Below are 24,469 nucleotides of genomic sequence, written 5' to 3' on the forward strand. Positions count from 1 at the left end.
AAGCGATAAATAAGCTCCTAAAAAATTACGTTAAAATAAGCGGAAATATATAAAAATACGCAATTTTACCTAGCCTTTTAAGGTAATATTAATAGCTATTTAAAATTTAGATTTACGGATAATATTTATAATAATTATAATAATAGCGTTTATATTTTCGCGCGTTTTAGCTTAACCGATATTAGCGTTATCGGGTATTTTAAGTATTTTTTTATTAAAAAATTAACGGCCGAAATTAGGTATAATAATTATAATATTAGTGCGATCGCGTTTATTTTTATTTATTTAGTATTAATAATTTAAAATTAAAAAGGTACGAATCGAAATTTATTAAATTATATACGTTAATAATTAATAAAATTTAAATCTGCGTATACCCGCGTATTTCCTATCGTTAGCAAAAGGAAAAAAAAAAACTTGGTAAATTATATTCGGAAAATAATAAACGTAAAAAAATTAATATTTAAGCCGTCGTATGCGTATATTCCCGTACGGAAAAAAACGTTAGGGCTATATTTATTTTTAAATTTATTAATTATTAAAAAAAAAAGTTTTTATTAGCGGATCGCAAATAAAAAATTTAAATAGCTATAATAGGCAAAGGATTTTCCGGTAATCCGTGCGAATTCCCGGTAGTCCGTGCGAGCGCCTAATAGCGCGTAATAGCCTATAGCAGCGCGTAATAGCCTATAGTAGCGCGTAATAGCTTATAATAGCTTAAGCCGGCCGTAAAGTTTTATTAGCGCGTTATAATTTAACGCATAAATTTAAAAAATATATTTTATAGCAATATATTTGCGTTTTTATTATAAAATTTATATATAAATAAAAATACCTTAAATATGCTATAATGGAATATTATATTAAGGGGCGAATATAAAAAAAACCCTTGAGATTTGGGGTTTTTCAATAGTTTGGCCTCTGGGCATCCGTACTGTTTTTAGCATTATTGGAGAAACTTCCCCAGAAACCCCAAATACCGATATTCGGCCTAGCGTGGCGAGTATATCCACTACAACGCAACGCCCAGGCGCGAAAATGCTTTTCAAACTCTGTTATAAACAGAATTCAGGTTGATTCTCTTACGGCATTCGTTAGTCGAATGTTCTTATCTTGGTTATCGCAGGGGGGATGGTCACCGAGAGCGTCTTGGCTCATCGCATCTGCCCGCAATGAGGTAGCTTATCTTTCGGATCACCTCGAGATTGCTGGTCGGCATCATGATACACTTGAAATGACCTTTGTTGATTGCCATCTCTGAAGATGTATTTATATGTAATGATAAGATACTCAAGTAAACCATAAATTGATGATCTTGCGGACCACTAGAGACTCAGATCTCACACCGATACCAAGACTGACCTCTCCATCCTCCACACCAAAGATGGCCCCCAAGCAAGAAAGTGACGATATTCGCCCTGCGTCCTTTGACGCAGAAATTGGTTCGGCAGAGAAGATCCAACAAGGAACGAACCAGTTCGAGGTTTTCAAGCAGGGAGATGGCGTTGTCGACTTCAGAACCGTGCACTGGATCCAAGCATCCGTAATTTTCCTCAAGAGTATAGTCCCCCAGGTATGCAAAGAGTCCGACAACACACAAACATGCTAATGTCGTCCCGGCGCAGTCATTTTCGCCACCGGTGTGCTGTCGATTCCATCGTCCATGAACGCCCTCGGCGCCTTTCCCGGCGCCGTGGTCGTTGTTGCTCTGACCCTCCTAAACGCATACTGCGCCATTGTACAGGGCAACTTTCGCAACAGACATGCTGGATGCCACTCTATTGCTGACATGGCTCACCTCGTTGGCGGACCCGTTGTAAAGGAGATTGTTGGTTTCCTCTTCCTGGCCGCTTATGTCATTTGCGCTGCCTCTGGAATCATTGGCGTCTCGACGGCATTCAACGCCCTCTCGCTCCATGCAACTTGCACCCAGTGGTTCTCCCTTGTTGCCACTGTGATTGTGGCCCTAGCTGCAAGCGTGAGGAAGTTTGAAAAGATTGCGTGGCTCACATGGGTCGGATTCATCTCCGTCTTTATCGCAGTCATGATTGTCGTGTAGGTCTTTATCGAGTTAATTGACCTTTATGGATTTTATTCTAACAGAATCAAAAGCGTCGGTGTAACGACTCGTGATAGACCGGCCATTGCCCCTCAAACCGGCGACTTTGATCTTGGATTCGTGGTTATCGGATATCCTACCTTTATTGCTGGCATGACGGCTTGCGCCACCATTTTCTGCTCGAGTGCCGCCACGGCTGCATTTTTACCCGTCATCTCCGAGATGAAAAGGCCCAAAGACTATAACAAGGCCGTCTACGTATGTATGGCTATTGTCACCTCGTCATACCTTGCCTTTAGCTTTGTTGTCTATTACTGGTGTGGAAAATGGGTAGCCTCCCCATCACTAGGCTCTGCCGGGCCGGTCATCAAACGTGTTGCCTACGGTGTCGGCATTATCGGTCTTGCCGTCTCCGCCTGTCTTTATGTCCACATTGGCGCCAAATATATCTTTGTGCGAGTCCTCCGCAACTCTCGTCACCTGCAGGAGAACACCGTCATTCACTGGGCGACTTGGCTCGGCTGTACCATTGGTATCTCCATTTGCTCCTTTTTGATTGCGTCGGGTATACCGATTTTCAACTATATCCTGGCATTGGCAGGTAGCCTTTGCTTCTCCCCAGTAGCCATTTGTCTTCCTGGCTGGCTCTGGTGCCACGACTATAGCCACTACCGCAAGGGCAATGTGTGGCAGATCACTACATATTATCTGCATGTGCTAATGATTGCATTTGGTGCCTTCATGACAATTGGTGGTACTTATAGTGTTATTCAGGAGATTATAGACGCTTATGCGTCAGGTGCCATTGGATCTGCATTCTCTTGCGCCGATAACAGCGGAACTGTGGTTTAGGGTTATTTTGAAATCGATATGTAGTATGGTAGCTTTGCTTAATTATAGCTGCTACTATTACTTCCGTAACTCGGATGTCCCAACCCTTTGCGTTCCATAATGGCCAACCCGGCATTTCTTTGAGTCTCCAGCAACGTCATGTCCATCAACTTCTCGTAGAATGGCACTGAACGCTCCCAATCTGCGGTAAACAACATGCTCCGTCTCAGATATGGCATCTTCTCAATGACCTCTTGAACGCATGTGATGAGCCACTTGCCAAGACCCTTGCCTTGGTATAGCTCGTCAACCCAAACGTCGGTCAAGTATAGAAATGTCGTGTAATCGGTAATACAACGCGCAAATCCTATGAGATTCAGGTCGGGTTTGGTTTTCTCGCTCGCTACGTGACCTGCATCGGTTGTGGCGTCTGTAGGCGCAACTTCAGCTGCATTTGTCCGTGACTCGGCCGAACTCAGATCCGCTGGGTTGGTGCCAGATTGAGAGACTGAAGATTGGTAAAGACCAAAACACAGTGAATTCTCCAATGTTTCTTTCAAGACTGCATCCGGAAGCGCCTTGGCCCAATAAAATATTGGTGAGGCAAAGACAGCGCCAATCTTTTTGATGGGAACCAAAGAGGAATCGGTTGAGATGACATATTGATCTCGTTTCCAGGTATGCATGCGAGATTGCGAAGAAATTCGCGACATATTGAGTAGTAACGGGGTAATCAATGGTTAGATTTAGGGAATAAATGGTGAAAATGACTTGCGAGAATGCAATAGGATTACCGTTTTTTTTTTTCCGGGGATGGACTTATATAAGCGGCGGGGTAAACATACATCCGATTATCTAATCGGCCTTTACTCAAATTATTACGATGCCAACACATTGCAAATTAAGCTATTATTCGCCGGAGAAACCCGGAACTTAGTGTATTCGGTACGTGGGTGGTAACTGGGGTAGACGCCCGGGTGCTTAGGTATTAGCTGGCACCTAAAGCGGTATGGATGTGTGTATATAACTATGCCCACCGAGTGCTGCGGATATGCTTGTTGTCACTTATTCGTGACTGGCAAGTATAAAATTTCTTCTCTTGTACCTTATTTTACCTAGTCTCACTGCCATTGGTTCTCCCTCAAGGACAAATCGAACGTGTCACGGGCATTTGGTCCAACTCATTATGTGGAAATCCAAGTCGCGCGGGGCAGTGTTTAAAAAAGAAAAAGACAAAGACGGGTTCATTATTATAATCCGGGGAGAGAAGAAGAAGATGGAAAGATTCATTAGATATACAATTCTATGAACGCTTCCACACGACGATAATTCCTATTATCAGCTCAAATAACTCACGGTTGCGCGGGGGCTTTGGGGCTTGACAGTTGACGGAACGTTGCGGCTTGCCAAGACGAGTTGTCTGTTGCCTTCGGCTATAGGCAAGAAGCACATATTACCCAAGCTAGTAACTCTGGCGGCGAGCTCGCTGGAGTGTTTGAGCCGCATATCCATGGCGCGCGTCGCTTCAACATTCGAAGTAAGATGGGAGGAACCTCCGAAGCTTGTCATGGGAACTGATGGTATTAGATTGAGAAATTGAAGATTGGGAAGGTTCAAGACACAGTGAATTCTCCAATGTCGCTTCTAATTTATGATTATTCGGGGCGGTGGCCGTAACAGAGCCGGATACATCCGTGTATGGCCCAAGCATTTATCATCTCTCGATCGTCATGCCAGTATTAACACGGCTATTATACATATAGCCGGCCTTCCTTTGGCTCCCCCTGCCATTGCAGTTCTGTTCCAAAGCTGAGATGGCCTACGGGGTCGTCCAAATCTGCCCATTGTTCGTGAAACGATGGCGGCATCTTCATTTCACCCCATCTTAACAGGGAGCGCGAAATCCGCAGCCGATCTCGGCCCTCCTGGCGCTCGATCGCCGTTTCGGAAACGTCTCTAGCATCTCCCTCATCGCTGTCCCATTCGCTGCCCGAGTTGGGCAATAATGCCTCCGGGCTGTTGTTTGTGTGTTCTTCATCCTGCTCTTCCGAGAGATCATCTGAGCTGAACCCATTGGTACCACTCGCGAGGTCCGACAATTCGATGGTTGTACCACCCTGTGAAAATGACTGCCGAGGCAGCAATTGGTATTCTTGGGACGTTGCCTGCTCAGAACTCACGTCGCGTTCCTCTGAAGGGCGCCTGGGAGGGCGATTACCAGATTCAGTCGGGCTGAAGGCTGTGACAGTAGAGACATGGCATACCGCGCTCATGACGATCGAATTGCTGGGGAAGCCGACCATATTACTGTTTTTAATTCTGCGGAGGCCTAAGACCAAGGGTACGGGCGCCAAGACGGTGGTGATGACCACGACAAGAAGGATGGACAAAGTGGAATAGCCGATCTGCATTTGGAGGCCTCGTACGTAAATGTCTGGAGGCACGCCAGTAAGAGTAAAGTCCTTGACTGGGTACAAAGTTTGGTAAAAACCTGATAGAATGGGAATTAGCATCCAAGTTGAGCGGTAAGCGTTGAGGGGAAGACTTTACCCCCATAGATGACGACTATATAAAATGTATTGGAGACCATCCAATGGAGCACAATGCTGAGAGCGAGAAGTGGAACACTGTAGCTGTATGGTAGTTGCAGACGGTACGTCGAGACCTGCTCGCCACGAGGGTCTGTCACGCGCAGCGGCCGTGCAGCAACCGTGTATGAGAACCATTCGCGGGCTAGGACGAGACGGGTGAATATCGAATTGTAGGAGAAATAGCCCTCGGTAAGCATGAGCTGTGGAGCGTTGGCGATAAGGATGGCCTCGAGCATTTGAAGATGTCTCCCTAGGGGAGCTACATTGCCCCGGCCGACGGGGTGGAAGCTTCTGCGGACGACTGGTCAACAAAGATAGGGGTAAGTATCAATGAAAATTTCTCAAGCATACCTGTCACCATCTAACCCATATGATCTGAATGCTATGATGAAGAGGCAGCACGCAACTGAAAAGATGCCGCCAATCAGGAGATAAGTAGTCAACCATGCCGACCGGCGAACCGAGGCATATCCCGACCAGACGGCCTTCCTCCACGGTCTGGGGCGCCAAAGCACCGACTCAAGGAATACAGCTTCTGAGTCATACTGCCAGCCTTCCAACTGTCTCACAAGCTGTAAGACCTCGAGTCCCAGACTGGGCTGGCCAAGTGTGACACGGCCGACTGTGGTTGGGTCTGGGTACCGGATGAACGATGCGATCGCATCACCTGGTGTCACGAGCATCCTTCCATGCGGCCGAAAGACTACAACCAGTGCTGTCAATGTCTTGAGAAGAAGGCATATTGTGACAAAGATCAGCAGTGGGACCAAAATGCCTATCATACAGCTTTGGGACGGTTCAGCGAGACAGTAGCTTGGGTTCAAGACTGCAACCGTATGACTTCCATTCAAATCCTTCATGGTTTCGTTGACTGGACAGCCTGTGTCGTTAAGAGAAGGCGGCGGACCATTAGGCCACACACCGTCTGGCATCTCCAGATTCAAAGGTGGTGGCTGTAGGAAACCCGTGCTCTGGAAGTTGACGGTGCTTGCCCGCAGATCCAGACCGTTGCATTTCTGACGGCATCCCGTTCCATCATCGTGCGCCGCATCCCTCGAGCAGGAAGTGGCGTACCACAGCGAATTGGGACTGTCCAGCGGCATACGCTGCTTCCAAAAGTCGCCGTAATTGCCCAGTGTGTTGCCGTTGATGCCCAACTCATTGAGATTCTTTCTGACGAAAGACTCTGTGTGTTGTACCCCGTAGCAGCGTCCGCTTTCGGCCATATCAAGTCCTAAGCTCTGGTTGAAATTGGTTGCCATATCGAAGATGCCACTTGGAATCCAGCCGTCGAGTGTAAAGCCAGTAGTGTTGTCCGAGGTCATGACTACCACAATGTCCTTATACTGTGTCATCGGCTGACAAGTACTAAGTAGCTTGTTACACGTGTCTATATCAATCTTGGTCCACTTGGAGGCATTGGCAGCTATGGAAGCTAGTAGCCCTGATCTAGATTTATCATATAAAAGCGATGGCCTGCCGCTCAAAAGGCTCGCCCCGGGCAGATAATACGGTGCGCCATTGACAAACGACTCAGACGCCAGTACTGTAGTCCAAGCTGCGCCGAGATAATTGATTTCGAATATGGTACTGTTGAATACGAGATGTATAGGAACCGAGGTGAGCATGAACATTGTCCACAAGGCGATCTTTAGTGGCGAAAGAAAGCGAAGGTTTCGTACTGACGGGATCCCAATCTCGGTCCATGTCTTTTTCGCTGTGCTTTGTCAACCTCAGACCTTGAAGGCGAGGCCAGTACCTGCATGAAAAAGTTCGAGGAGGCAAGGACGGCCGTCGACACAGAGTTGAGCAGAAGGTGTAGGATGATGTTGAAATTACTGGAAGTATCACAGCCGCCGGTCCAAATCACAATGCTTCCCAAGGAGCCGCTCCTTATGGCCACTGTAATCGATAAAGCGATAAAAACCACCGTCACAATACTTGTAATTATTGTGTTAATGATAGCGGTCTTTCGCCATCCCGACTGAGGCAATCGAGGGGTTCGGATCTTCGGTATGACGCGACAGGCCACAGGGAAGCGAGGGACACGAGGCTTGCGTATAATGCCGAGTTTTAGCAGGCGAAAAGCTTGAGAAGGCTTCATGGCAAATGAAGGCGGGACTGGAATCGCGATAATCGCAAGGCGGAAAGGCTGAGGCTTACTGGCTTTTTAAGGAGGCTTCGAATAAGAGTATCTGATAAGAAAATGTTTAGTCGCCTATATTGAGTGTGACAACTGAACGGTTACAAACTCTCAATAGCTTTGTAGTAACTTTGATCGCCATCAGTTACGGAACACAAAGGAGAAGTCAATCAGTTGCGTAGAACAAAGAAGAAGTCAATCAGTAAATTCTGCACGTAAGCGAGAGGAGGCCTATATACATATAAGGCTCGCAACGTTCGCAAGGCTCGGAGACTTTCATGATGCGTTGTGGCCTCAGGCACGGAGGCCAATAGACCGACGAGTGCCCGTCGCTACAAGAAGATGGGGGCGAGGCTCCCACTGTATACAGCCACGGTGGCTGGGTGATTACAGTATCTTCCTTCCTTCAACGACTCGGGTCTCCAAATGCTCAGCCCGTTCCAAGTCCACCGATTTTGTTTGACAACAGCCAGGCTGACCACTGCAACGAGTGCCTTGGGACGTTCTGCCCCTAGTATCCTCCTACAATAAATCTCTTCGCCTTGCCAGGTTGGCCTTTGTGTAAGAATCAGTGGAACGATAGAGTGATGGGCACCGGTATATTGAGAAAACAACTGGAGCCTGCCGTTGGAACCACCTGTACGGCGATCCAACGGTCCTTATATACGAATCTGTATGCCCCCACGTGGAACCCCCACGCAGCCCTGCAGCGCTCTGACACTTTGTCACTATCTATTCTTTTCAGCTGTGCAACAAAACTATGTTTTTATTATTATTCATTGACATTACTTTTGAAAAATATGTTTGCCATCAAGTGGATCTGATGCCTTGATTTACATAATTCTACTGCCAGTGATTTGCCCTGAATGACTGAGTGAGCGTGCCACGGGCATATGGCTCAACCTCGTTCTCTGGAAACCGGTGACTTCCCATGTTAGACAGTTGCACCTTGGAAGTCCGATACTCCTCTTCAAAGAGATCTTGAAATCCCAATGTGTCGGCAGCGACCTGCTGGATATGATCAAACCGAAGCCTCCCTCTCATCCGATTCTCTGCCAGCGCCAGCGACTGTGCCATGGTGATGACATTGCGGATCTGCCGCCCATTGAGTTTCCACTCCTTGATATCATCCAGCCGAGCCAGGAGCTGTTCTTTGGCCTCGGTCTCCGAGCTCCCCAAGCGTGCAATGAAATTCAGCCATATTTGTCGTCTGAGGGCGGGCGATAGCTCGCTGTACTTGATGGCCAAGGAGACGCGGGACTGAAAGGCAACGTCCATGGTTGCTAGGCGGTTGGTCGTGAGGAAGAGGATTCCGCGATAGTATTCGAGCATTCGGAGAAAGATGGAAACAATGGCGTTGCGTTTGATGTTCTCTAGGGAGCGCTGCTCTAGCACAACGTCGGCCTCGTCAATGAGCAGCACCGCGTCCCAGCGAGAGGCCTGCTCAAAGATGTTCTCCAAGCGGGCGGCAATATTTTGTTCAGACGAGAGCTCGCCAATGTTGATTGAGTACAGAGGCTTCCCTGTATACTCTGCAATACACTCTGTGAGCCATTATTTGTATTAGTAATTGTCACCAGACCTCCCGAAACACGCGCACCGAAAGGTTCAGTTCTCACCTGCTGTCAGTGTTTTACCCACACCAGGGGGGCCATGAAGAACAAGGACCAGCCCACACCCTTTATCGGGAATAAAGTCACTGATAATTTCATCTTGGCTTCTGTTCTTCTTGTGCTCTTCTACTAGCCCTCGTAATACCTTCTTCGTGTTTGGATTCACGACGAGGTTATCGATGGCCTCACGTTTCCATTGAATAGGCTTGAGGCTGGCAATGGTCGCAACATACCATTTTGTTGTACGGATGGCGCAACAATACAACTGCGATGGGCACAGTTGTGCCTGTAAGGCGTCAAATTCGTCTTCGGGGGAGCACTTGTCGTATTTTGCATAAGTCTCATCGAACCCGCCCACCAAGATTGGCGATTCAGAGGTTCCTGCATCGGCCATGGAGCTCATCATGGTCTTGATGGGCGGTGGAAGGGACGTTTTATCCCCAAAGAGAGCCCAGCCGTCATTGTCCGCCATGACGCGATCGTTAAGGTGGATATGGTCATTCTTGCGCCTAAACAATGCGTCCTTTGTGGCGTCCAACTCCAAGGCCGGCCCGTCGTGATGCATGCACGTCGAGCTGGAAACCATGATGCTCTTCCAAAGACGTCCGCGTTCGTCAAGTCTGGAGAGGAGCTCGTCAATGGCGGCCTGGTCTCCGCCTTTGTAGTGGCGTAGCGGAAACACATCAAGGTCGGAGATGCGGCGCGTGCCCGTGTAGACGGGAATGCCGCTCACGAAGCTCCTTCGCTTGAAGACTCTGCTGGATGAATCCCAGTCCAGAAACCATGATTCCACGGCGAACCTCCTCTTTAGATTCATAAACGACTGTATCATAGGAACGAATGAAGACATCATGTCCATTTCCACGTCGTCGCCGAGAGTATCAATGCCACTGCGGTATTTCGTCGCAGCAATGACATATAGCCGAGCCTGCCCAAAATCGTCGAGGCCATACAACAAGTCGCCGGGCTTGAAGACGGCCCATAGGCTATTGAATTCCACAGAATCGCGCTTAATCGCATCGCGCGCTGCCTCGTGACTCGCAGCCACCCAGTTTTCGTACCAGGATTTCAACCCGTCCAAGTCTTTCTGTACTTGATCCGAGTCAAATTTTTTGGTAAACTCGGGCTGTTCGGCTGCGGCGAGCATCTCGTCATAATGGAAAAACAGCGGTGCATAGGGTTTTGGGATTGCTATGCCGTCGGGTTGTATAGATGATGCTGGGTAGAGTTTGCGCTTGCAAAAGGCATTGAAGAGTTTTTGTAGATATTTACTCTTGAGGAAAACACGAGTCTTGTCTGTTTCCTCCATCTCATACATGACGGAAAAGCGCGTGGTCGTGTCTTCGGTGATTGTGGGTTTCCACTGGGACTCGTCAATTACCAATCTCTTTCCATCTTTTCTATAGATTCTTCCAATAGCAGATGATGGAACCTCTTCTACTGAGTCTGGCTCAGGAACATCTTCCGCCGTTTTTGATTCATCATCACTCCCTCGACTGTCTCCGTTCCCCACAACACGTACTGGGGCGTTATCGATGTCCGTGTCTGGGTCAGTCTGCGTCGCTGAGCTCTTGAATTTGGGACCGTCAAGAAGTTTCTCGGTGTGCTGTGTAGCTGTAGGCAATTGAGTAGCGTCCTGTGGGGGTATAACAGAACCACTAGCATCTTCTGGAGCTTGAGATATGACTGCATCTTGATTTGCATGTCCCTGGGCTCCATTGGCCGATGGTGTCTCAATCTTGTCTCTGTCGGGCTCAGCTTCGTGATGACCGTCTGTTCCCACCACACCCGGCGGCTTCGACGTGTCTGGTTCGGACGAGTTCTCCGAGGGTGACATCTCCAACTTCAAAAGTGTGAGACCTTGTGAGAAATGAATTTCATCGTGCTGAATAGAAAGCCCCAGCGTTCGCCATTATGTAGGATGCCAAATCCGGACCCCAACTTTTGCGTCTTTGGAGGGGTGGAAGCTCGATACAGGGGTCGCTCGCGTATCATTGCGTCCATGGCTACCTACTATCCATGCACTGCCACAGCCGAAGGTAGATACTTGGCAGGGTGCGTCCAATTGACGTAACTGAGACCTACCACATGACGGTTTCTACAATGAAAGTATGCATAGAAATACAGCAAGGCTGGGTGGCGCTATTGGTAGCCGAATAGGAGAGACGAGTATGTTGAATTTCATGCATGACCCGTGTAAGTAAAGTTCCATCCATCTTGCATGTCTGCTTGAAACTAAGCAGGGAAACGTGTATTCTCGCCAAACCCTCATCACAAGTACCTTGATTAGGTATCTAGGTATTGGGCCTCTCAACTACCAGTCGACTTCATTTTCGCTCCTCGCCCATCCCACCCGTGTCAATAAAGACCTTTTCAATCGTTCGTGCGACATCGTAGCTCATGTTTTCTGGGGGGTTATATATGCTTGTCAGTATCGCCCTCCGGCCGCTAGTCTCTGCTAGCAATCTCGCCAGGGCAGGCAGGAGGTCGCCAGTGAGGCTGGCCTGACCACCAGGCTTACACATTTCGACTCGGTCAATCACCAGGAATACTTCAGTCAAGTTGCCGATCAGACTCTCGAATATCCTCCATACCTGGTCAAACGTCGCGGCATGGCGGAACCTCTGCAGACTGTAGAATATGGGGTTCTCGTAGGGTATGTGAGGATGCAGCTCCAAAAGCTGAGCAATGAGCAGTTTGACGAGAAGGATGGGGTTTGGAGGGAGAGAGTTGAATGCCATGTCCGAGCAAAAGACAAACAGGGTCGTCATGGATTGTGGCAGGAATGCTTGTACAATGTCCATGGATAAGTCCGTGACCCAGGAGTCTCGATTGCCTGACTGGCCACCAACCCATAATAATGGTCCGTGGCGCCCATGAGACCAAGCCACTAGGTTTTCCAGAATTCCATTGTTCTCCCAGCGATCGATTGGTGACAGACGAAATCCTTGAGACATGACTCTCTGTAGCAGAGATTCGGAATCCAAGTAGAAGTCGCCGACGGACGAAAGGAGTGCTTCCTGCAAGGACTGTGCATATTTCAACATTTCGAATTTGCCAATAACTGTGACAATAAATGTGAGCTCTTTCCAAGAACCATTTGAAAAATTCAGTTGATCCCATTACTCACAAGAAACTTGGGACTCCAGCCCAGTCATTCTCTCACTGATAAGTTCCATGCTGATACCGATAGCAATTGTTGCCTTTTCGAAGTTCTCGTGCAGTCTAGATATTGCTGTACCAAGCATCATGAGCCTTTAATAGATGGCAACATTGTGTTAATGATTACTGACCTTTAGCGTTCCCTGTCACCGTGTCCTTGATGTCAATAGTCTGAGCCTCGTGGGCCACATCCTTGAGGTCCTGCATCTTCTTGACTTCCGCATCGATCTGGTCCATGCTCTTTTGAAACTTTGGCTCGGTTGGCTGCAACACTGCATCAACAAGCTTTCCGAGGCGTCCACTGCGATAGTACAGCAGTGCCTCATCAAGAAGTTTGGTGACCTCTGCGTATAGATTTGCCACGGCAAGTTTCATAGCATTCGTGGGAAATGCATTGCGATAAAACTCAACGAGGGGCAACTTTGAGCCGAGTGCTTCGAGATACATAAGAAGAGATTCTTCCCGGTCCTTCTTGGTCACTACGGCCTGGATGAGTGGAATTAGCACTTGGCTTTGACACGTTAGTATGAGTGTTGAGAGGACTTTGCTCATACTCTAAACAAGATGATTAGAACTCCAAATGGAATCGTGTACTCTGGACTCTGGGGTACCAGTGTCTGTACCAGCCCAGAAGTCTTACCAACTACTTCGCAAAAAGCTGTAAAAAACTTGTTGGTTCGTTGGAATGCTTTTGGGCGCTTGAGGGCCTCCTCCCGCTCATCCACGATCAAATGAAGCTTTTCTATTACTGCATCAGAGCTAGATGGCACGATGGCAAGTAACTGTTTTTCCTCTGGTGTCAATTTTAGCCTAGACAGTCTCGCCTTGGACTCTCTGGCCGCTTGTTGGGCTACGGCATAGAAGCTACGGACCTGTCAATATATGCGCATCACTTCTTCTGAGAAAGGTATATGATGTTTACCAAAAATCGCTTCCTGCCGTATACCAACTTGCATTGCCCGTTGGAGGGGAGAGAACTGTAGAAGATCCGACTGTGTTTGCAGACACCAGCTCTGTAATGGATGGCTGGCCATCAATGGAAAGAATGCGGGGCATGATGTGCGTTGTCTCGAATCTCGATCATCACCATGTACGCAATTACGGGGAGCCTTGTTGATGAGCAACGCGAAATGGCGTCGAAATTCTCGTCATTCTTTGAAAGTCTCTCAGAGATATCAGCTTGGAAATAATGAACGGAAAATCCAAGTTGAAAAAGGATGGTTACGGTAGCTGCATCAGAGTAGCGAAGCAGCTGCGCCTCACTGTACTACTGTCCGCTGTCTCCTGGAGACAGTCACCACAGCAGTATATCGTAGAGCCTGCCATATTACTGCGTCCTAGGTACCTAAGGGTGCCCCGCTTCCAACATCTAAGCGAGCACTCCCGTTCCGGGATGAACATTGAGCTGATGTTGAATCTGCCTTGTGGCGGCCGAAACTGTCCAAGTTCCGACAATGAAAGTGAATGCTCGATCACCTATGACTTGATACGCAGTACCCTGCGACGTAATATGCGCTTACCTACCTCATCAATATTGTGGTCCTAATTGATGCTTGGTCATCCAGATTTAGAAATTTTCATGGGTCTCGAGATCAACACCAAAATCGCGAGCGTCCCTTTCTCTATATCACACTCTTACCCTGAACGGTATGTAGATTTACACAATTGGCTGCATGTTTAATAAAAGATTTGCAGGCATCATGATCTTGAAAGGTTTTCGATTGAAATCCGAAAGCACACGACCTCTAACCCAGCTCAATGGCCACTCAGGCTCATTCATGCAGACATGTCAGGATATATACAAATGATTCGAGGCCAATATGCAGATTCCACGTCTCACCCCTTCTAAAATGTAGTCTTTGAAAATACCGTCAACATTCTCCTAGTTCCCACTCTTCTTGACCTCGTCACCCATTTCTCCATAGTCCTCCTCGAGCTTCTTGCCGCCGTGCAGCACGGGCGCGCTCTCCTGGAGAAAGTACAACATGCGATTCCACTCGGTCTTGCTGGGGTTCCGCCAGGCGTGCATGGTGCCGCGCTGCACGACCAGGTCGCCGCGCTTGAGCAGCTGCGTCTCGCCCGAGTCGAGCACCAGCTCCACCTCGCCCTCGAGCACCACGCCGTAGTCGAGGCTGACGGTGCGGTGCATGGGGCTGATGGAACCCGGGGGCGTGTCGACGTAGCGCGCCACGGTGCCGCCCGGCATGACGATGCCCGGCGGGTCCTTGATGAGCGGCGTGTAGGCGGCAATGTCCTTGCCCTCGTCAAAGACGACTGGCCGCTCCGTGGTCACGTAGCCGAGGCCAAACACGACGCCGTTGAGAATGGTCTGCTCCGGTAGCGGGGAGGGCAGGGCCTTTGATAGAATTGCCTTGCCTTCGGTATCATGGTCCGTAATGTATCGGTGGACCTTGGGCAGGTCGTTGGCCTTGTGTCCGGATGCCATGATTATTTTTTAGAGCAGGAAACGGTTTATCGGTTTCTCTTTCTAGACCAGACACGTCGGTAAGAGTATTGAGATTTCGGGAACTTTGGTGGAGGGTTCGAGAGAGCGTGTTCCTGAAAGAGTTGCGAGCTGGACTATGTTCGAGAGTTTCTCTTGACTTTGTTTTTAAAGGCGAGACACCAAGTTGTTCAATTGCCTCTTATTTACTGGCGTCAGGTCGTTGAATTAATCGCCCGGATTTCCAATCAATCCTGAATAATACAAAAGGAAAAAAAGGTTTACAAATCCAAAGACCCTGAGAAAAGAAACAAACACGGGGAAGCTCGAGAAAAGAAGACCGAAAGTGTTCACCCCGCAACCCCGCAGTGTATTCTCACATGTCCCATGTTCATGCGAGGGGCAGTAGTATACGGACTCTTCGGTGTTACTCAACAACGCGACTATAGCGATTGGCGGTAAGTGGGGGAGGGGCCGGTGGCTCGGCCCTTGATGGTACGGAATCTTGGTGGAGATTAGAGAGATTTCATTTTGTTTAGGAAAACGGGGCAACTTCAGATGACTACTGCCGTACACAGTTGGAACGGGGAGAAGCTGGGCTGCAGCCTAAGGTGCGCTTTTGTCTATTGTGAAATATTGGTGGTGATGATTGTTCATCATTGTGGGGCGACGTAGTATTAGTTAACAGATGAACTGAAAACAATGACTTTTGGTAGATGTTCATCGCTAAAACTAGGATACGATCACGCGTTCATGAAAGTGTGATGGATTGATAGTCATCATTTGGAGATGGAATAAAGATAAAAGTGAAATCTTTCAATATGCATCCAAGGAAAACTACTCAAATCAATGGTGGACCGCTGATTGCCAGGAACAAATACAAATGCTTCATCAACCATGACTATCTTATTCTATTCTCTTGCAGGCAGACACATCCGGCACACCATTGCCTTCCACCACCTTTGCGCTGATGATCTCGTAGATGGGGATCTCTGCCAGAGCCGACGTGATGTGGTGCAGAGTCGGCAGAGTATCCCAGTTTCCACGGTCAAACATCAGCACCGGGTAAGCAGATCGTGCAACTTTGTTGACCTTGGCGGGGAAGAGTCTTGCCTCTTCTGCATGCGGCACCACACAGGCGTACTCAACATCTGCCTTGCCTGGCTCGCCGACGGCCGGAATGTACTTGTACGTGAGGATGCCATAGTCGGCCTCGCCACCAATCGTACCGTGCTCACTTGCAGGGTCGTCCTCTTTGAGATCGGGGAGCTCAAAGTCGAGGAATTTAGCACCTCTCCACGAGCACTGCGCCTTGTAAGATCCTGCCTCGCGCTGAATGTCAATGTCACAAAAAATCTTGTTCATGCCCAGTTCGTCGCGACCCGATACAATCGGGTCCGTCAGACTCTCAAATAGCACGGGAAGCTGCGTGCCAACAATTGAGGTGCCGTCTTTCTTTGTGTATTTCACTCCATGGACATAGAGACCACAGTGGTTGTAACCCTTGCCTCCTAGCCAGGACATATTGTCTAGCGTCGTAATGGAGATGCTTGCCGTGCACACAGTTGCAGGGCTTGCAAAACTGTACTGAGAAGTTGGCAAAAGTGTTTCAAGATATGTTCGCGATGTCTTGAACTTGATAGAGGCCGTCTTGAACGTTCGCTCAAGGTGGTTTGTCCGTGGCCGTCCGAGGTGATCCATTCGAGGTCCTGGGAAGGGACCAAAGCCTATCGGCATTCTCCAGTACATGTCTGTCTTCTGAGACCAGAGCCATCTCTTGAAAATATTTGCAGAGTTGTCATTTTCATCGTGGCCAAAGTTGTAAGCGGTATACTCCATCACTAAAGCATTGTGAGCTTCTCAGTCGTCTCAAGTCGCCGTTGCAAATACTCACTGTTCACTTGAGGCCTTCCATTGATCCAGTCCTTGCCTGCCTGTCTCGAGTACTCCTGAATGGCATGTCCTCTTTCGTATCTGATCTTCTCGTAGAGCTTGAGGCGTTCTGGAACTTGGTGAGGTGCTGTTCCAGCTGGCAAAACTGTTGCTAGTGCTGCAGCATCCTCCATGGCCTGACCAGCACCTTGTCCTTGGTCTATGATGAAATGTTAGGGAAATTGCTGGTATGAGATGAGAGGCAGACTTACGCGGCGTGAAAGGATGAGCTGCATCTCCAATGAGAGCGAGCTTTCCCTTTGTCCAAGTTGGAAGCTTGTCCATATCTAGTAGTTGCCATACTTTGAGCTCTGATGGATCAACCTTGCTGATCAGGTGCTTGACCGCAGGGTCAAAGTCCTGGTAAACCTTGAGAACCTGTTCAACGGTTCCCTGCTTGTTCCACTCTGGAAGTCATGTCAGTCGAGAAATCTAATGTGCATCTCTGCCTAACTCACCATCACCAGGAGTGGCATGAGACTCCGTGTCCGGGTGGATCAAGACAAAGTTGAGCGTCTCGTTGTCATTGCAGGGATACATGACGATTCGTCTATCTGAGCCGTACCACATGCTGAGAACTCCCTTCTTCTGGACCAATGGCGCGGTAATAGGATCTGCCAGAGCAACCTCTCTGGATATGAGGAATCGGAACGCAGCTTTTCCCGAGCCAAAAAGCTTGGATTGTCCTCCGTCAATGGCTTTCCTTGTTTTCGACTGCTTGGAAGTCAGCACTGCTCACTAAGGAATGAATCTCATATAATCTAGACTTACGTAGATGCCGTCAGCACCCACAACAACGTCGGCCTCCTCTGTTGTGCCGTCGGCAAAAATGACCTTGCCGGCATCAGCGTCAACTTCAAGTACCTTTGCGGCTGTCTGAAGCGTCGCAGCCGGGTTTGATCCCTCCGAGCTCGTGGCAACCTTCTTAAGCTTGTCATGGAGCGAGACGCGATGGACCAGGTGCCACGGGTGCTGCCACATTTGGTTGGTGCCACTGACGTCTAGTTCCTGGACAACGCCGCCAGTGCTGTGGTACTCTACCAAGGTGTTCATCTGCGTACCGCCAAACTCCTCGGCAAAGATTCCCCAGCGGCGGAGAACGCCATTGGAGTTGGGTGCCAGATGAACAGCGGCGCCTGTCTCATTGGCGAATTTTGACTGTTCATAAATCTGCAAGTCTAGTGTATCAGCAGTGCCCCTGCGTAGCACAATAGATAAGAATCAATGGTTGCTACCTTGATATCATGTCCCTGGCGCCGGAGGGCGATGGCAGCCGAAAGTCCACCCAAGCCGGCTCCTACAATGACAATCTTGAGAGGCTTGGGGTAGTCGTGGACAAGTGGGTTATGTGTGGTCCCGTTGGTCGTTCCATTGGTGTCAGGATGTACTCCATTGGTATGGCCGTCGGAAACACCATTAGTAGCGCCATTGGTTGCCATGATGAAGTGGCCCCTGGAAGCTGCGTTTCGTTCAGTGATGCAAAGGAAGACAATTGCAAGAGAGGTTTTGAGACCAGTGTGACGGTAATGTCTGACAAGAGATTGCTTGTACTTGTTACGAAATAGCAGGCAGGTACCTGATTCTGAGAAAAGCAAGCAGGCAAGCACCTCCTACTATATGTTGTATCACGGTAGGTGAAGAAAAGGAAAGCTGTAGGCAGTAGTGCCGAATCTCTCGAGCTGGGAAGAGGGCAAGCTCAAGTCTTGATAATGTGAGGGCGAGAGCCAATTGTTATGTGTATCTCGACGGTACGTGGCGGCGGTATATCCGGTTGACAGCTTTGCTTTCTAATAGTAAAAAGAACAGCCCACGGGCCAGCCATCGAATGGCATGGCATGGCTGACGGTGTGGTCGGCTGTGTGTGGGTTCCGGATTCCGGTGATGAACATGTGGTACGCAGCGTGTGCCCTAAGGTAGGTACCTGGTTCATACATTCATTCCTTCTTTCCCTCATTCATTCCTAGTTCGACCGGGTCAGGGGGGAACAAGGAACGACGACAGGATCGAAAACGGCGCGTCGCTGCATCATGACTGGCTCATCCTCGATCAGGTTCGTGGAAAACACAGTGCCGTCTGTAGCCAACCTATGGAACTCCGCTGAATTGACCCCACATTGCATATACGGGACCGCCCCTTGAGCCGTCTGGGGTTTGCGGTAGTAGGTGCTACATATGAGATACTAGCTCAGTCACTAGGGGAAAGCTTCTTGGCAGATGCTGGTCAGCGCTGTGCCGGGATTGAAGCAAGAAGAATCAACAGGGCGAGGAAGCGGAGGTGAGGGCTAGGATGTAGGTAACGAGTACTATGTAAGGGTGGGCGTTATGATTTTACCTACTGCGTAGACTACACAAGGTCTGTCTACCAGTCCCGGCATTGTTGTCAGCCATGTCTCTCTTTTTCTCGCTCCCTCCTCTCTCCCCCTCTCTCTTTCCCTTTTCTTTGCTTCGCAATGGGATTTCGGTCGCTCAAAATCACGTGGGTCTCCGTCCACTTCAATTTGACATTTGCATTGGAATTGTCAAATGGTGATGATCGGTCCGTTGTGGGCGCTGCTAACGGCAAGTCCAAATTACACACGAACCCGTCGGCAAGTTTTAGGAAGTGGTGACAAAACATTGGTTGGTTGTTGGCCCCCCCAGCTTGAGCCGCTTGGGGCTCCAGCTTCCGAGGTGGGGTTTGACTCCAACGTCCCGTCAGTCACCCAAACCAATTCAAGCCGACTTTGCCCCAAGCCAGTGCCTGGCATGCAGTTGTGCAGCGCTGGAGAGAGCGCATCTTGCTCACCGACAGCACGAAGAGGGAGGGAAAAAAGGGATTCCGTTTCTTCAAGTGCGGCGAAGGCAAATTGCTCATCATAGATGATCAAGAATGCATGCCAGCTAGCGCCCTATCCTTGGGCCAGAGGAGCAGTTACAGCTTACATTAGCAACCCATACTAGCATCACTGTTGCCGCTGAGGGGGGTCATCGCGTCCCGTTCTTTGGGCAGAGGCTGCATCATGCAGAACCAATAACCAAAACAGGCAATTTGGGGCTTTGCTGCGGCTTTGCACCCTCGAGATTGCAGAGTGTAATATGAATTGAATGCACCCTCCAATTATTTTGATAATACCCGGGGAAACGGCTGTTTTTCAAAGCCCGCTGACTACACACCCGCGGCGCGGTGATCCTGCACTGCAGAGACAACATAATGGTGGTGCATGCCATCTTCAGATCGTGAGATGGGTGCTAAGAACGTGGATGGTCTGATACTCGGATCCGGGCAGCAAGAATACACCGGGAATCTCTTGGCCAGATACACGTGCCGATCCAATTTATCGACGACATGCACAAGTCACACAAGATTTGCTGCTCATGAAGTCACCTCACATGGGGGAAGGGGGCAACCGACCGCATCGAGGGATGCGTGTGCTACTTCATCTGCTACTGTATTCCTTCCATAGATACAGAACCGTTCGCATCAAGCGTCTGCACTCCCTACCAGCTCACCGGCGCCCGCAACGGCGTACAAGATGCGCCATATATGGAATGTGGGCGCCCAAAGGTCCCGAAACACGCATTTCGTTGACCGGCATCAAACACGATTGGACGCTGCTCCCGATCTATTTAGTGGTAGTCTTTTTTGGCTATTGAGAGGGATAGGGAAGAGGAGGGGGAGAGGGCCCTGAGCAACCCTTTTTACCCCACGATTATACATCCATACTATGTATGCAAGCAGGAACACACCTGTATGGCCATGAATGGTTAGTACCAGATCCTACATCGTTTGGGTAAAGTACGAAAATATACACACCTGTGCCTCTCCAACCCCTCATCCACGTTGTTCCGCCGTCGGATATGTCCCGTGTGCCAGGACCCTGAAATCCCCGTGCTTATCGGTATTATCCGCGGGGCAAGAAGCTTTTAGAGGGTCGTGAGGTCCATACTCTGTACCTTTTGACATTACCTTGCCTACTGTCTCCCTTTGAAACTCGCCGGGAGACGAGGGAAATAACCAATCAATTGTTCTACACCCACAATAAAAAGTGTTTCTTTTTTCTTCCCCCTGCTACAACGATCATGGCGACCAAGACAGCCATCCCCGTCATCCTCGTCAGCGCCGGGAGCGCGGGGCTCGGCGCGGCCACCGCCCGGCTGTTTTGCAAGAACGGGTACAGGGTCGTGGTCAACTACAGCAGCAACGCGGAGCGGGCCAATCAGCTCGTGACCGAGTTTGCCGGCCTCTCGCCGCTGCCACCCGCTGAGCACCAGGGCGCCTTTGCCGCCGTCCGGGCGGACCTGTCGCAGCGCGACGACATTGTTGCCCTTGTCGACGAGTCCGTACGCCGCATGGGCAGGCTCGATGTCGTCTTTTCCAATGGTGGCTGGACGAGGATCCGGGATATGACCAGTATTGACGGTAAGTTTTCTTCGGCTGGCTCCTATTCCCTCGATAAAGAAGTTATCAAAGTCTAATAATGGATTTATCCGCCCATCAACAGATAATACATTCGAAGAAGATTGGGACAAGTGTTTCAACATGAACGTCAAGTCGCACCTCTGGTTGATGCACGCAGCCAAGAAGCATCTCGACGAGACGGAAGGCGCTTTCATTACCACGGCATCTCTAGCGGGCGTGAGCCACAGTGGTAGTTCTCTGGTGAGTCTTTGTCTGCAAAAGGATGGATAGATCCCAAAAAAAAAAAAAAAAAATTTGGTTGCAAGGAGGATTGAGTCATGCTGACGAGCAATTGAACACTATCGTAGGCGTATTCGGTCACCAAGGCCGCGCAGATTCATCTGGTCAAGGCGTTGGCCAACATGGCGGCGCCAAAGATTCGAGTCAACAGCGTGTCTCCAGGACTTCTCCTCACGGTACGGCTTCTTGTTCGAATATTCTGTCCTCTTGAGTGGGAGGCTCTGCTAACACTTTGAAAAACAGGAATGGGGTGACAGGTTCTCAGATGAGGCAAAGGAGGCTAACCTCCAAAAGACAAAGCTGAAGCGGCTTGCGACGGTCGAGGATGTTGCCGAGCAGGTCTTTGTGTTTGCAAAGAGCAGAAGCCAGACGGGTACTAATGCCATCATTGACTCTGGCTTTTTACTAGCGTAATTGACACATATGGTTGTTATTATTTATTATATGACGCGATTAGTTCATGACCATGTATAATGTGACTGGTTGTGGTAGGATGGATAGATAGTGTGCTCGTGTTTCCAAAGCAAGCGGTACTGAGAATGCAAATATGTTGAGGTGCTAGCAGCTGATAGGAAGAATACAACCTGTCTCATAAAGGCCTTTGCAAATTCAGTGGCGAATCCTAGACACCAATGCTCCTTTTCGAATTTGTATCCGAAAATGATCCGAGGCAAAACGTAGTGCGATTTCGATATCAAGGGCCGAGGTGAGAACAAATGAATCAATAGAACATGTGATAAACATATTAATTTCAGTTCTGAATAGAGATATATTGTGCCTTTGATATCTCATAAATACATTGTCAAGATTCGGACTGTTGAGTCTTGGACTAGAAGCGCTATTTTGCACAACAAGTGGGCATTTTCTTGCTCGCTTGTGATCATCTGTAGAGGAAGCGTCTTGGAGCTCTTACTCTCCCACTTCTCTGTCATCCTCCCAGTGAATATAGGAGAGGATGCTCCAGTTCCAGGTGGCGTGTCGAATCGCCTTGCCCCAAATGTAGAGAGGAATCCACATGAGCAACACAGCGGCGGCGATTCCAGCCATGGCACCATATGCATTGAGATAGCCGGACTGCTCGACCCATGGATTCGTGTAAAAGGAAAGGAGGAAACCGAACATGGCTAGCATTTAGTCAGTATTGTCATGAATTTGTGCTAAAGGATACAACAAACATTTAAAGCCCATAACCGCAAGGGTGATCTCTCCAGCGACTGGACGGTATGCATCGATGACGTAGACAAGGCAAACGTTGGTACCCTGCGAAATAGAGAAATTGACTGTAGGGACTGTTAGTTAGAGTGCCTGTCAACTTTCGTGTGTGACTTACGAAGACCAAGGCCAATGGTAGGGCAGATCCAGTGAAGTTGCTTTTCAATTCCGACACCGTACAAGATCAAAGCCAGTGGCGCAGTAATGAGACAGAGCATCATGGCGGGAAGTCGCATCTCGGGGACTCTTATTCCACCGTTGCGCTTTGTGAACCAATCCGCCGTAATGTCGGCCAGTTGACCACCAGCAGGTATACCCAGCAGAGATCCAATGATGGCAGCGATAAAGCATAGACCGACCTGCCAGGGCTGGAAGCCGTAAGCTGCTGTAAATGCTGGCGCTACATTGGAAGTTACTGCGACCACAAAGCCGATGGTGACGGACTGTACCAGAGCAGCCCAAAGAACAGGTGGAAGCAGGATGAGACCCAGCGGTCGCACAAACATCTTGACCAAGCTTTCATCCGTCCAGACCCTGTGGTAAATCTTGAGGCTCTGAAAAAATGTCTCCTTCTTGGGAGGAGGGGCCGAAGGGGCTGAAGACTCGATATCAGAACCCACACTTCCTTGCGGCTTCTCCACAGTCCGAGATTCTGCAACATTGGCGGGTGGGATTTCTCGGATATATGCCGTCTCGGGGAATGTAAAGAATGCAAGCAAGAGGACGAAACCAATGAGGCCAGCAGCAACCTGGTAAATCACTCTCCAGTGGTGGTCGATGACGATTAGACTGTGGACGACAAAGTTAGCTGGCTATTATTGAAAATACATAATTAAACTTACCCATCGATCAGAATACCGAGCGCCACACCGACTGATAGGAAACAAGTGTACATTCTAAAATTCATGTCAGTTTGCCGATGATTGTTAGGTTTTCAAGTCAGGGATACTCACGACATGACAAATCCACGCTCGTGTAGGAAAAAAACATCGGCAATGGAAACGGGAGCAATCGTTTCAGCAGCACCAGCACCGATTCCAATAAGGATACGTCCTGCCAGAAAGCCGCCATAGCTCTTTTCAAAGATGAGCCAGATGCAGCAGACAAAGTAGATTGCATAGCTGGTAACGTAAATGGGTCGTCGGCCGAATTTATTAGTGAGTGGCACCCAGAAGAAGTTGCTCGTGCCTTGCAGCAAAGCTGTAGTCGTGAAAAAATATGCTACCTTGCTGATGGCAGCTGAGACGGGCGTCGCTGGAGGGGGGAAAAAGTCCACGGCTGTAGACGCAATGGCAATTGTCGGGCCTATGAATGATGAGTAGTTGGTTTCCTAAGTTGCAAAAATCACAGAGCTCCCCATACCTGCAGCAAGAAAGTTACACATGAGCATAGCCAAGCATATAACCGTTGCCATATAATACTTGTATGCCTTGGACCTAAGGTTCACAGTAAATACCCCTGAATCAGAATCTCAAAGTATTGGATCGTTCTTACCAGTTTAGCGGATCATTAGGATCCTTGGAAGGAGTAGGAATGAGGATGATTTCGTTTGTTTCGTGATGGCGCAGACGAACGGTTCCAAGAGTCCTTAGTTTTAGCCCATCGGTCGGCTTCTCGGTCGAGGAGTCGACATTGTGCAGGTCCGTGGCCGTCGTGACGTCGTTGGTGCCCATGATGAAAGTCTTTGAATGAACGCAGAGCTCGTAGAGGTTGTGAAGAGCAGTGTACTCAACTCCGGGTTGAGTGGATCTGGCTTGAATAGAGACTCTGGGGTAATCTGGGGAAGTTATAACCACCGCTTGAGGG

General features: G+C 49.1%; 9 protein-coding genes across 9 annotated transcripts; 2 read left to right on the forward strand and 7 right to left on the reverse strand.

Moving 5' to 3' along the window:
* Window positions 1-1,384: 1,384 nt before the first annotated feature.
* On the forward strand, window positions 1,385-2,911 carry PFICI_00464 (uncharacterized protein; the record flags this gene model as incomplete). Its single annotated transcript, XM_007829045.1, has 3 exons — window positions 1,385-1,559; window positions 1,626-2,055; window positions 2,113-2,911. The coding sequence occupies 3 exons, from the start codon at window positions 1,385-1,387 to the stop codon at window positions 2,909-2,911; spliced, it is 1,404 nt and encodes a 467-aa protein (XP_007827236.1).
* Window positions 2,912-2,949: 38 nt separating this feature from the next.
* Window positions 2,950-3,603, reverse strand: PFICI_00465 (uncharacterized protein; the record flags this gene model as incomplete). Its single annotated transcript, XM_007829046.1, has 1 exon — window positions 2,950-3,603. The coding sequence occupies one exon, from the start codon at window positions 3,601-3,603 to the stop codon at window positions 2,950-2,952; it is 654 nt and encodes a 217-aa protein (XP_007827237.1).
* A 1,038-nt stretch (window positions 3,604-4,641) lies between these two features.
* PFICI_00466 (uncharacterized protein) lies at window positions 4,642-7,115 on the reverse strand (the record flags this gene model as incomplete). The annotated part of the gene is made up of 3 exons (XM_007829047.1): window positions 4,642-5,381; window positions 5,441-5,772; window positions 5,833-7,115. 3 exons carry the CDS (start codon window positions 7,113-7,115, stop codon window positions 4,642-4,644), a joined length of 2,355 nt encoding a protein of 784 aa, XP_007827238.1.
* Window positions 7,116-8,467: 1,352 nt separating this feature from the next.
* On the reverse strand, window positions 8,468-11,074 carry PFICI_00467 (uncharacterized protein; the record flags this gene model as incomplete). Its single annotated transcript, XM_007829048.1, has 2 exons — window positions 8,468-9,168; window positions 9,244-11,074. 2 exons carry the CDS (start codon window positions 11,072-11,074, stop codon window positions 8,468-8,470), a joined length of 2,532 nt encoding a protein of 843 aa, XP_007827239.1.
* Window positions 11,075-11,564: 490 nt separating this feature from the next.
* Window positions 11,565-13,455, reverse strand: PFICI_00468 (uncharacterized protein; the record flags this gene model as incomplete). The annotated part of the gene is made up of 5 exons (XM_007829049.1): window positions 11,565-12,301; window positions 12,368-12,472; window positions 12,531-12,885; window positions 12,954-13,263; window positions 13,322-13,455. The coding sequence occupies 5 exons, from the start codon at window positions 13,453-13,455 to the stop codon at window positions 11,565-11,567; spliced, it is 1,641 nt and encodes a 546-aa protein (XP_007827240.1).
* An 826-nt stretch (window positions 13,456-14,281) lies between these two features.
* PFICI_00469 (uncharacterized protein) lies at window positions 14,282-14,845 on the reverse strand (the record flags this gene model as incomplete). The annotated part of the gene is made up of 1 exon (XM_007829050.1): window positions 14,282-14,845. The coding sequence occupies one exon, from the start codon at window positions 14,843-14,845 to the stop codon at window positions 14,282-14,284; it is 564 nt and encodes a 187-aa protein (XP_007827241.1).
* Window positions 14,846-15,748: 903 nt separating this feature from the next.
* On the reverse strand, window positions 15,749-18,213 carry PFICI_00470 (uncharacterized protein; the record flags this gene model as incomplete). The annotated part of the gene is made up of 6 exons (XM_007829051.1): window positions 15,749-16,683; window positions 16,737-16,934; window positions 16,987-17,181; window positions 17,233-17,488; window positions 17,546-17,944; window positions 18,010-18,213. The coding sequence occupies 6 exons, from the start codon at window positions 18,211-18,213 to the stop codon at window positions 15,749-15,751; spliced, it is 2,187 nt and encodes a 728-aa protein (XP_007827242.1).
* A 2,619-nt stretch (window positions 18,214-20,832) lies between these two features.
* PFICI_00471 (uncharacterized protein) lies at window positions 20,833-21,865 on the forward strand (the record flags this gene model as incomplete). Its single annotated transcript, XM_007829052.1, has 4 exons — window positions 20,833-21,172; window positions 21,255-21,412; window positions 21,520-21,627; window positions 21,695-21,865. 4 exons carry the CDS (start codon window positions 20,833-20,835, stop codon window positions 21,863-21,865), a joined length of 777 nt encoding a protein of 258 aa, XP_007827243.1.
* A 495-nt stretch (window positions 21,866-22,360) lies between these two features.
* PFICI_00472 (uncharacterized protein) lies at window positions 22,361-24,336 on the reverse strand (the record flags this gene model as incomplete). The annotated part of the gene is made up of 7 exons (XM_007829053.1): window positions 22,361-22,575; window positions 22,627-22,731; window positions 22,782-23,452; window positions 23,506-23,559; window positions 23,617-23,968; window positions 24,026-24,099; window positions 24,158-24,336. The coding sequence occupies 7 exons, from the start codon at window positions 24,334-24,336 to the stop codon at window positions 22,361-22,363; spliced, it is 1,650 nt and encodes a 549-aa protein (XP_007827244.1).
* Between the last annotated feature and the right edge of the window lie 133 nt (window positions 24,337-24,469).

The sequence above is a fragment of the Pestalotiopsis fici genome (assembly GCF_000516985.1).
Source record: "Pestalotiopsis fici W106-1 unplaced genomic scaffold PFICI_Scf_1, whole genome shotgun sequence".
NCBI lineage: Eukaryota > Fungi > Ascomycota > Sordariomycetes > Amphisphaeriales > Sporocadaceae > Pestalotiopsis > Pestalotiopsis fici.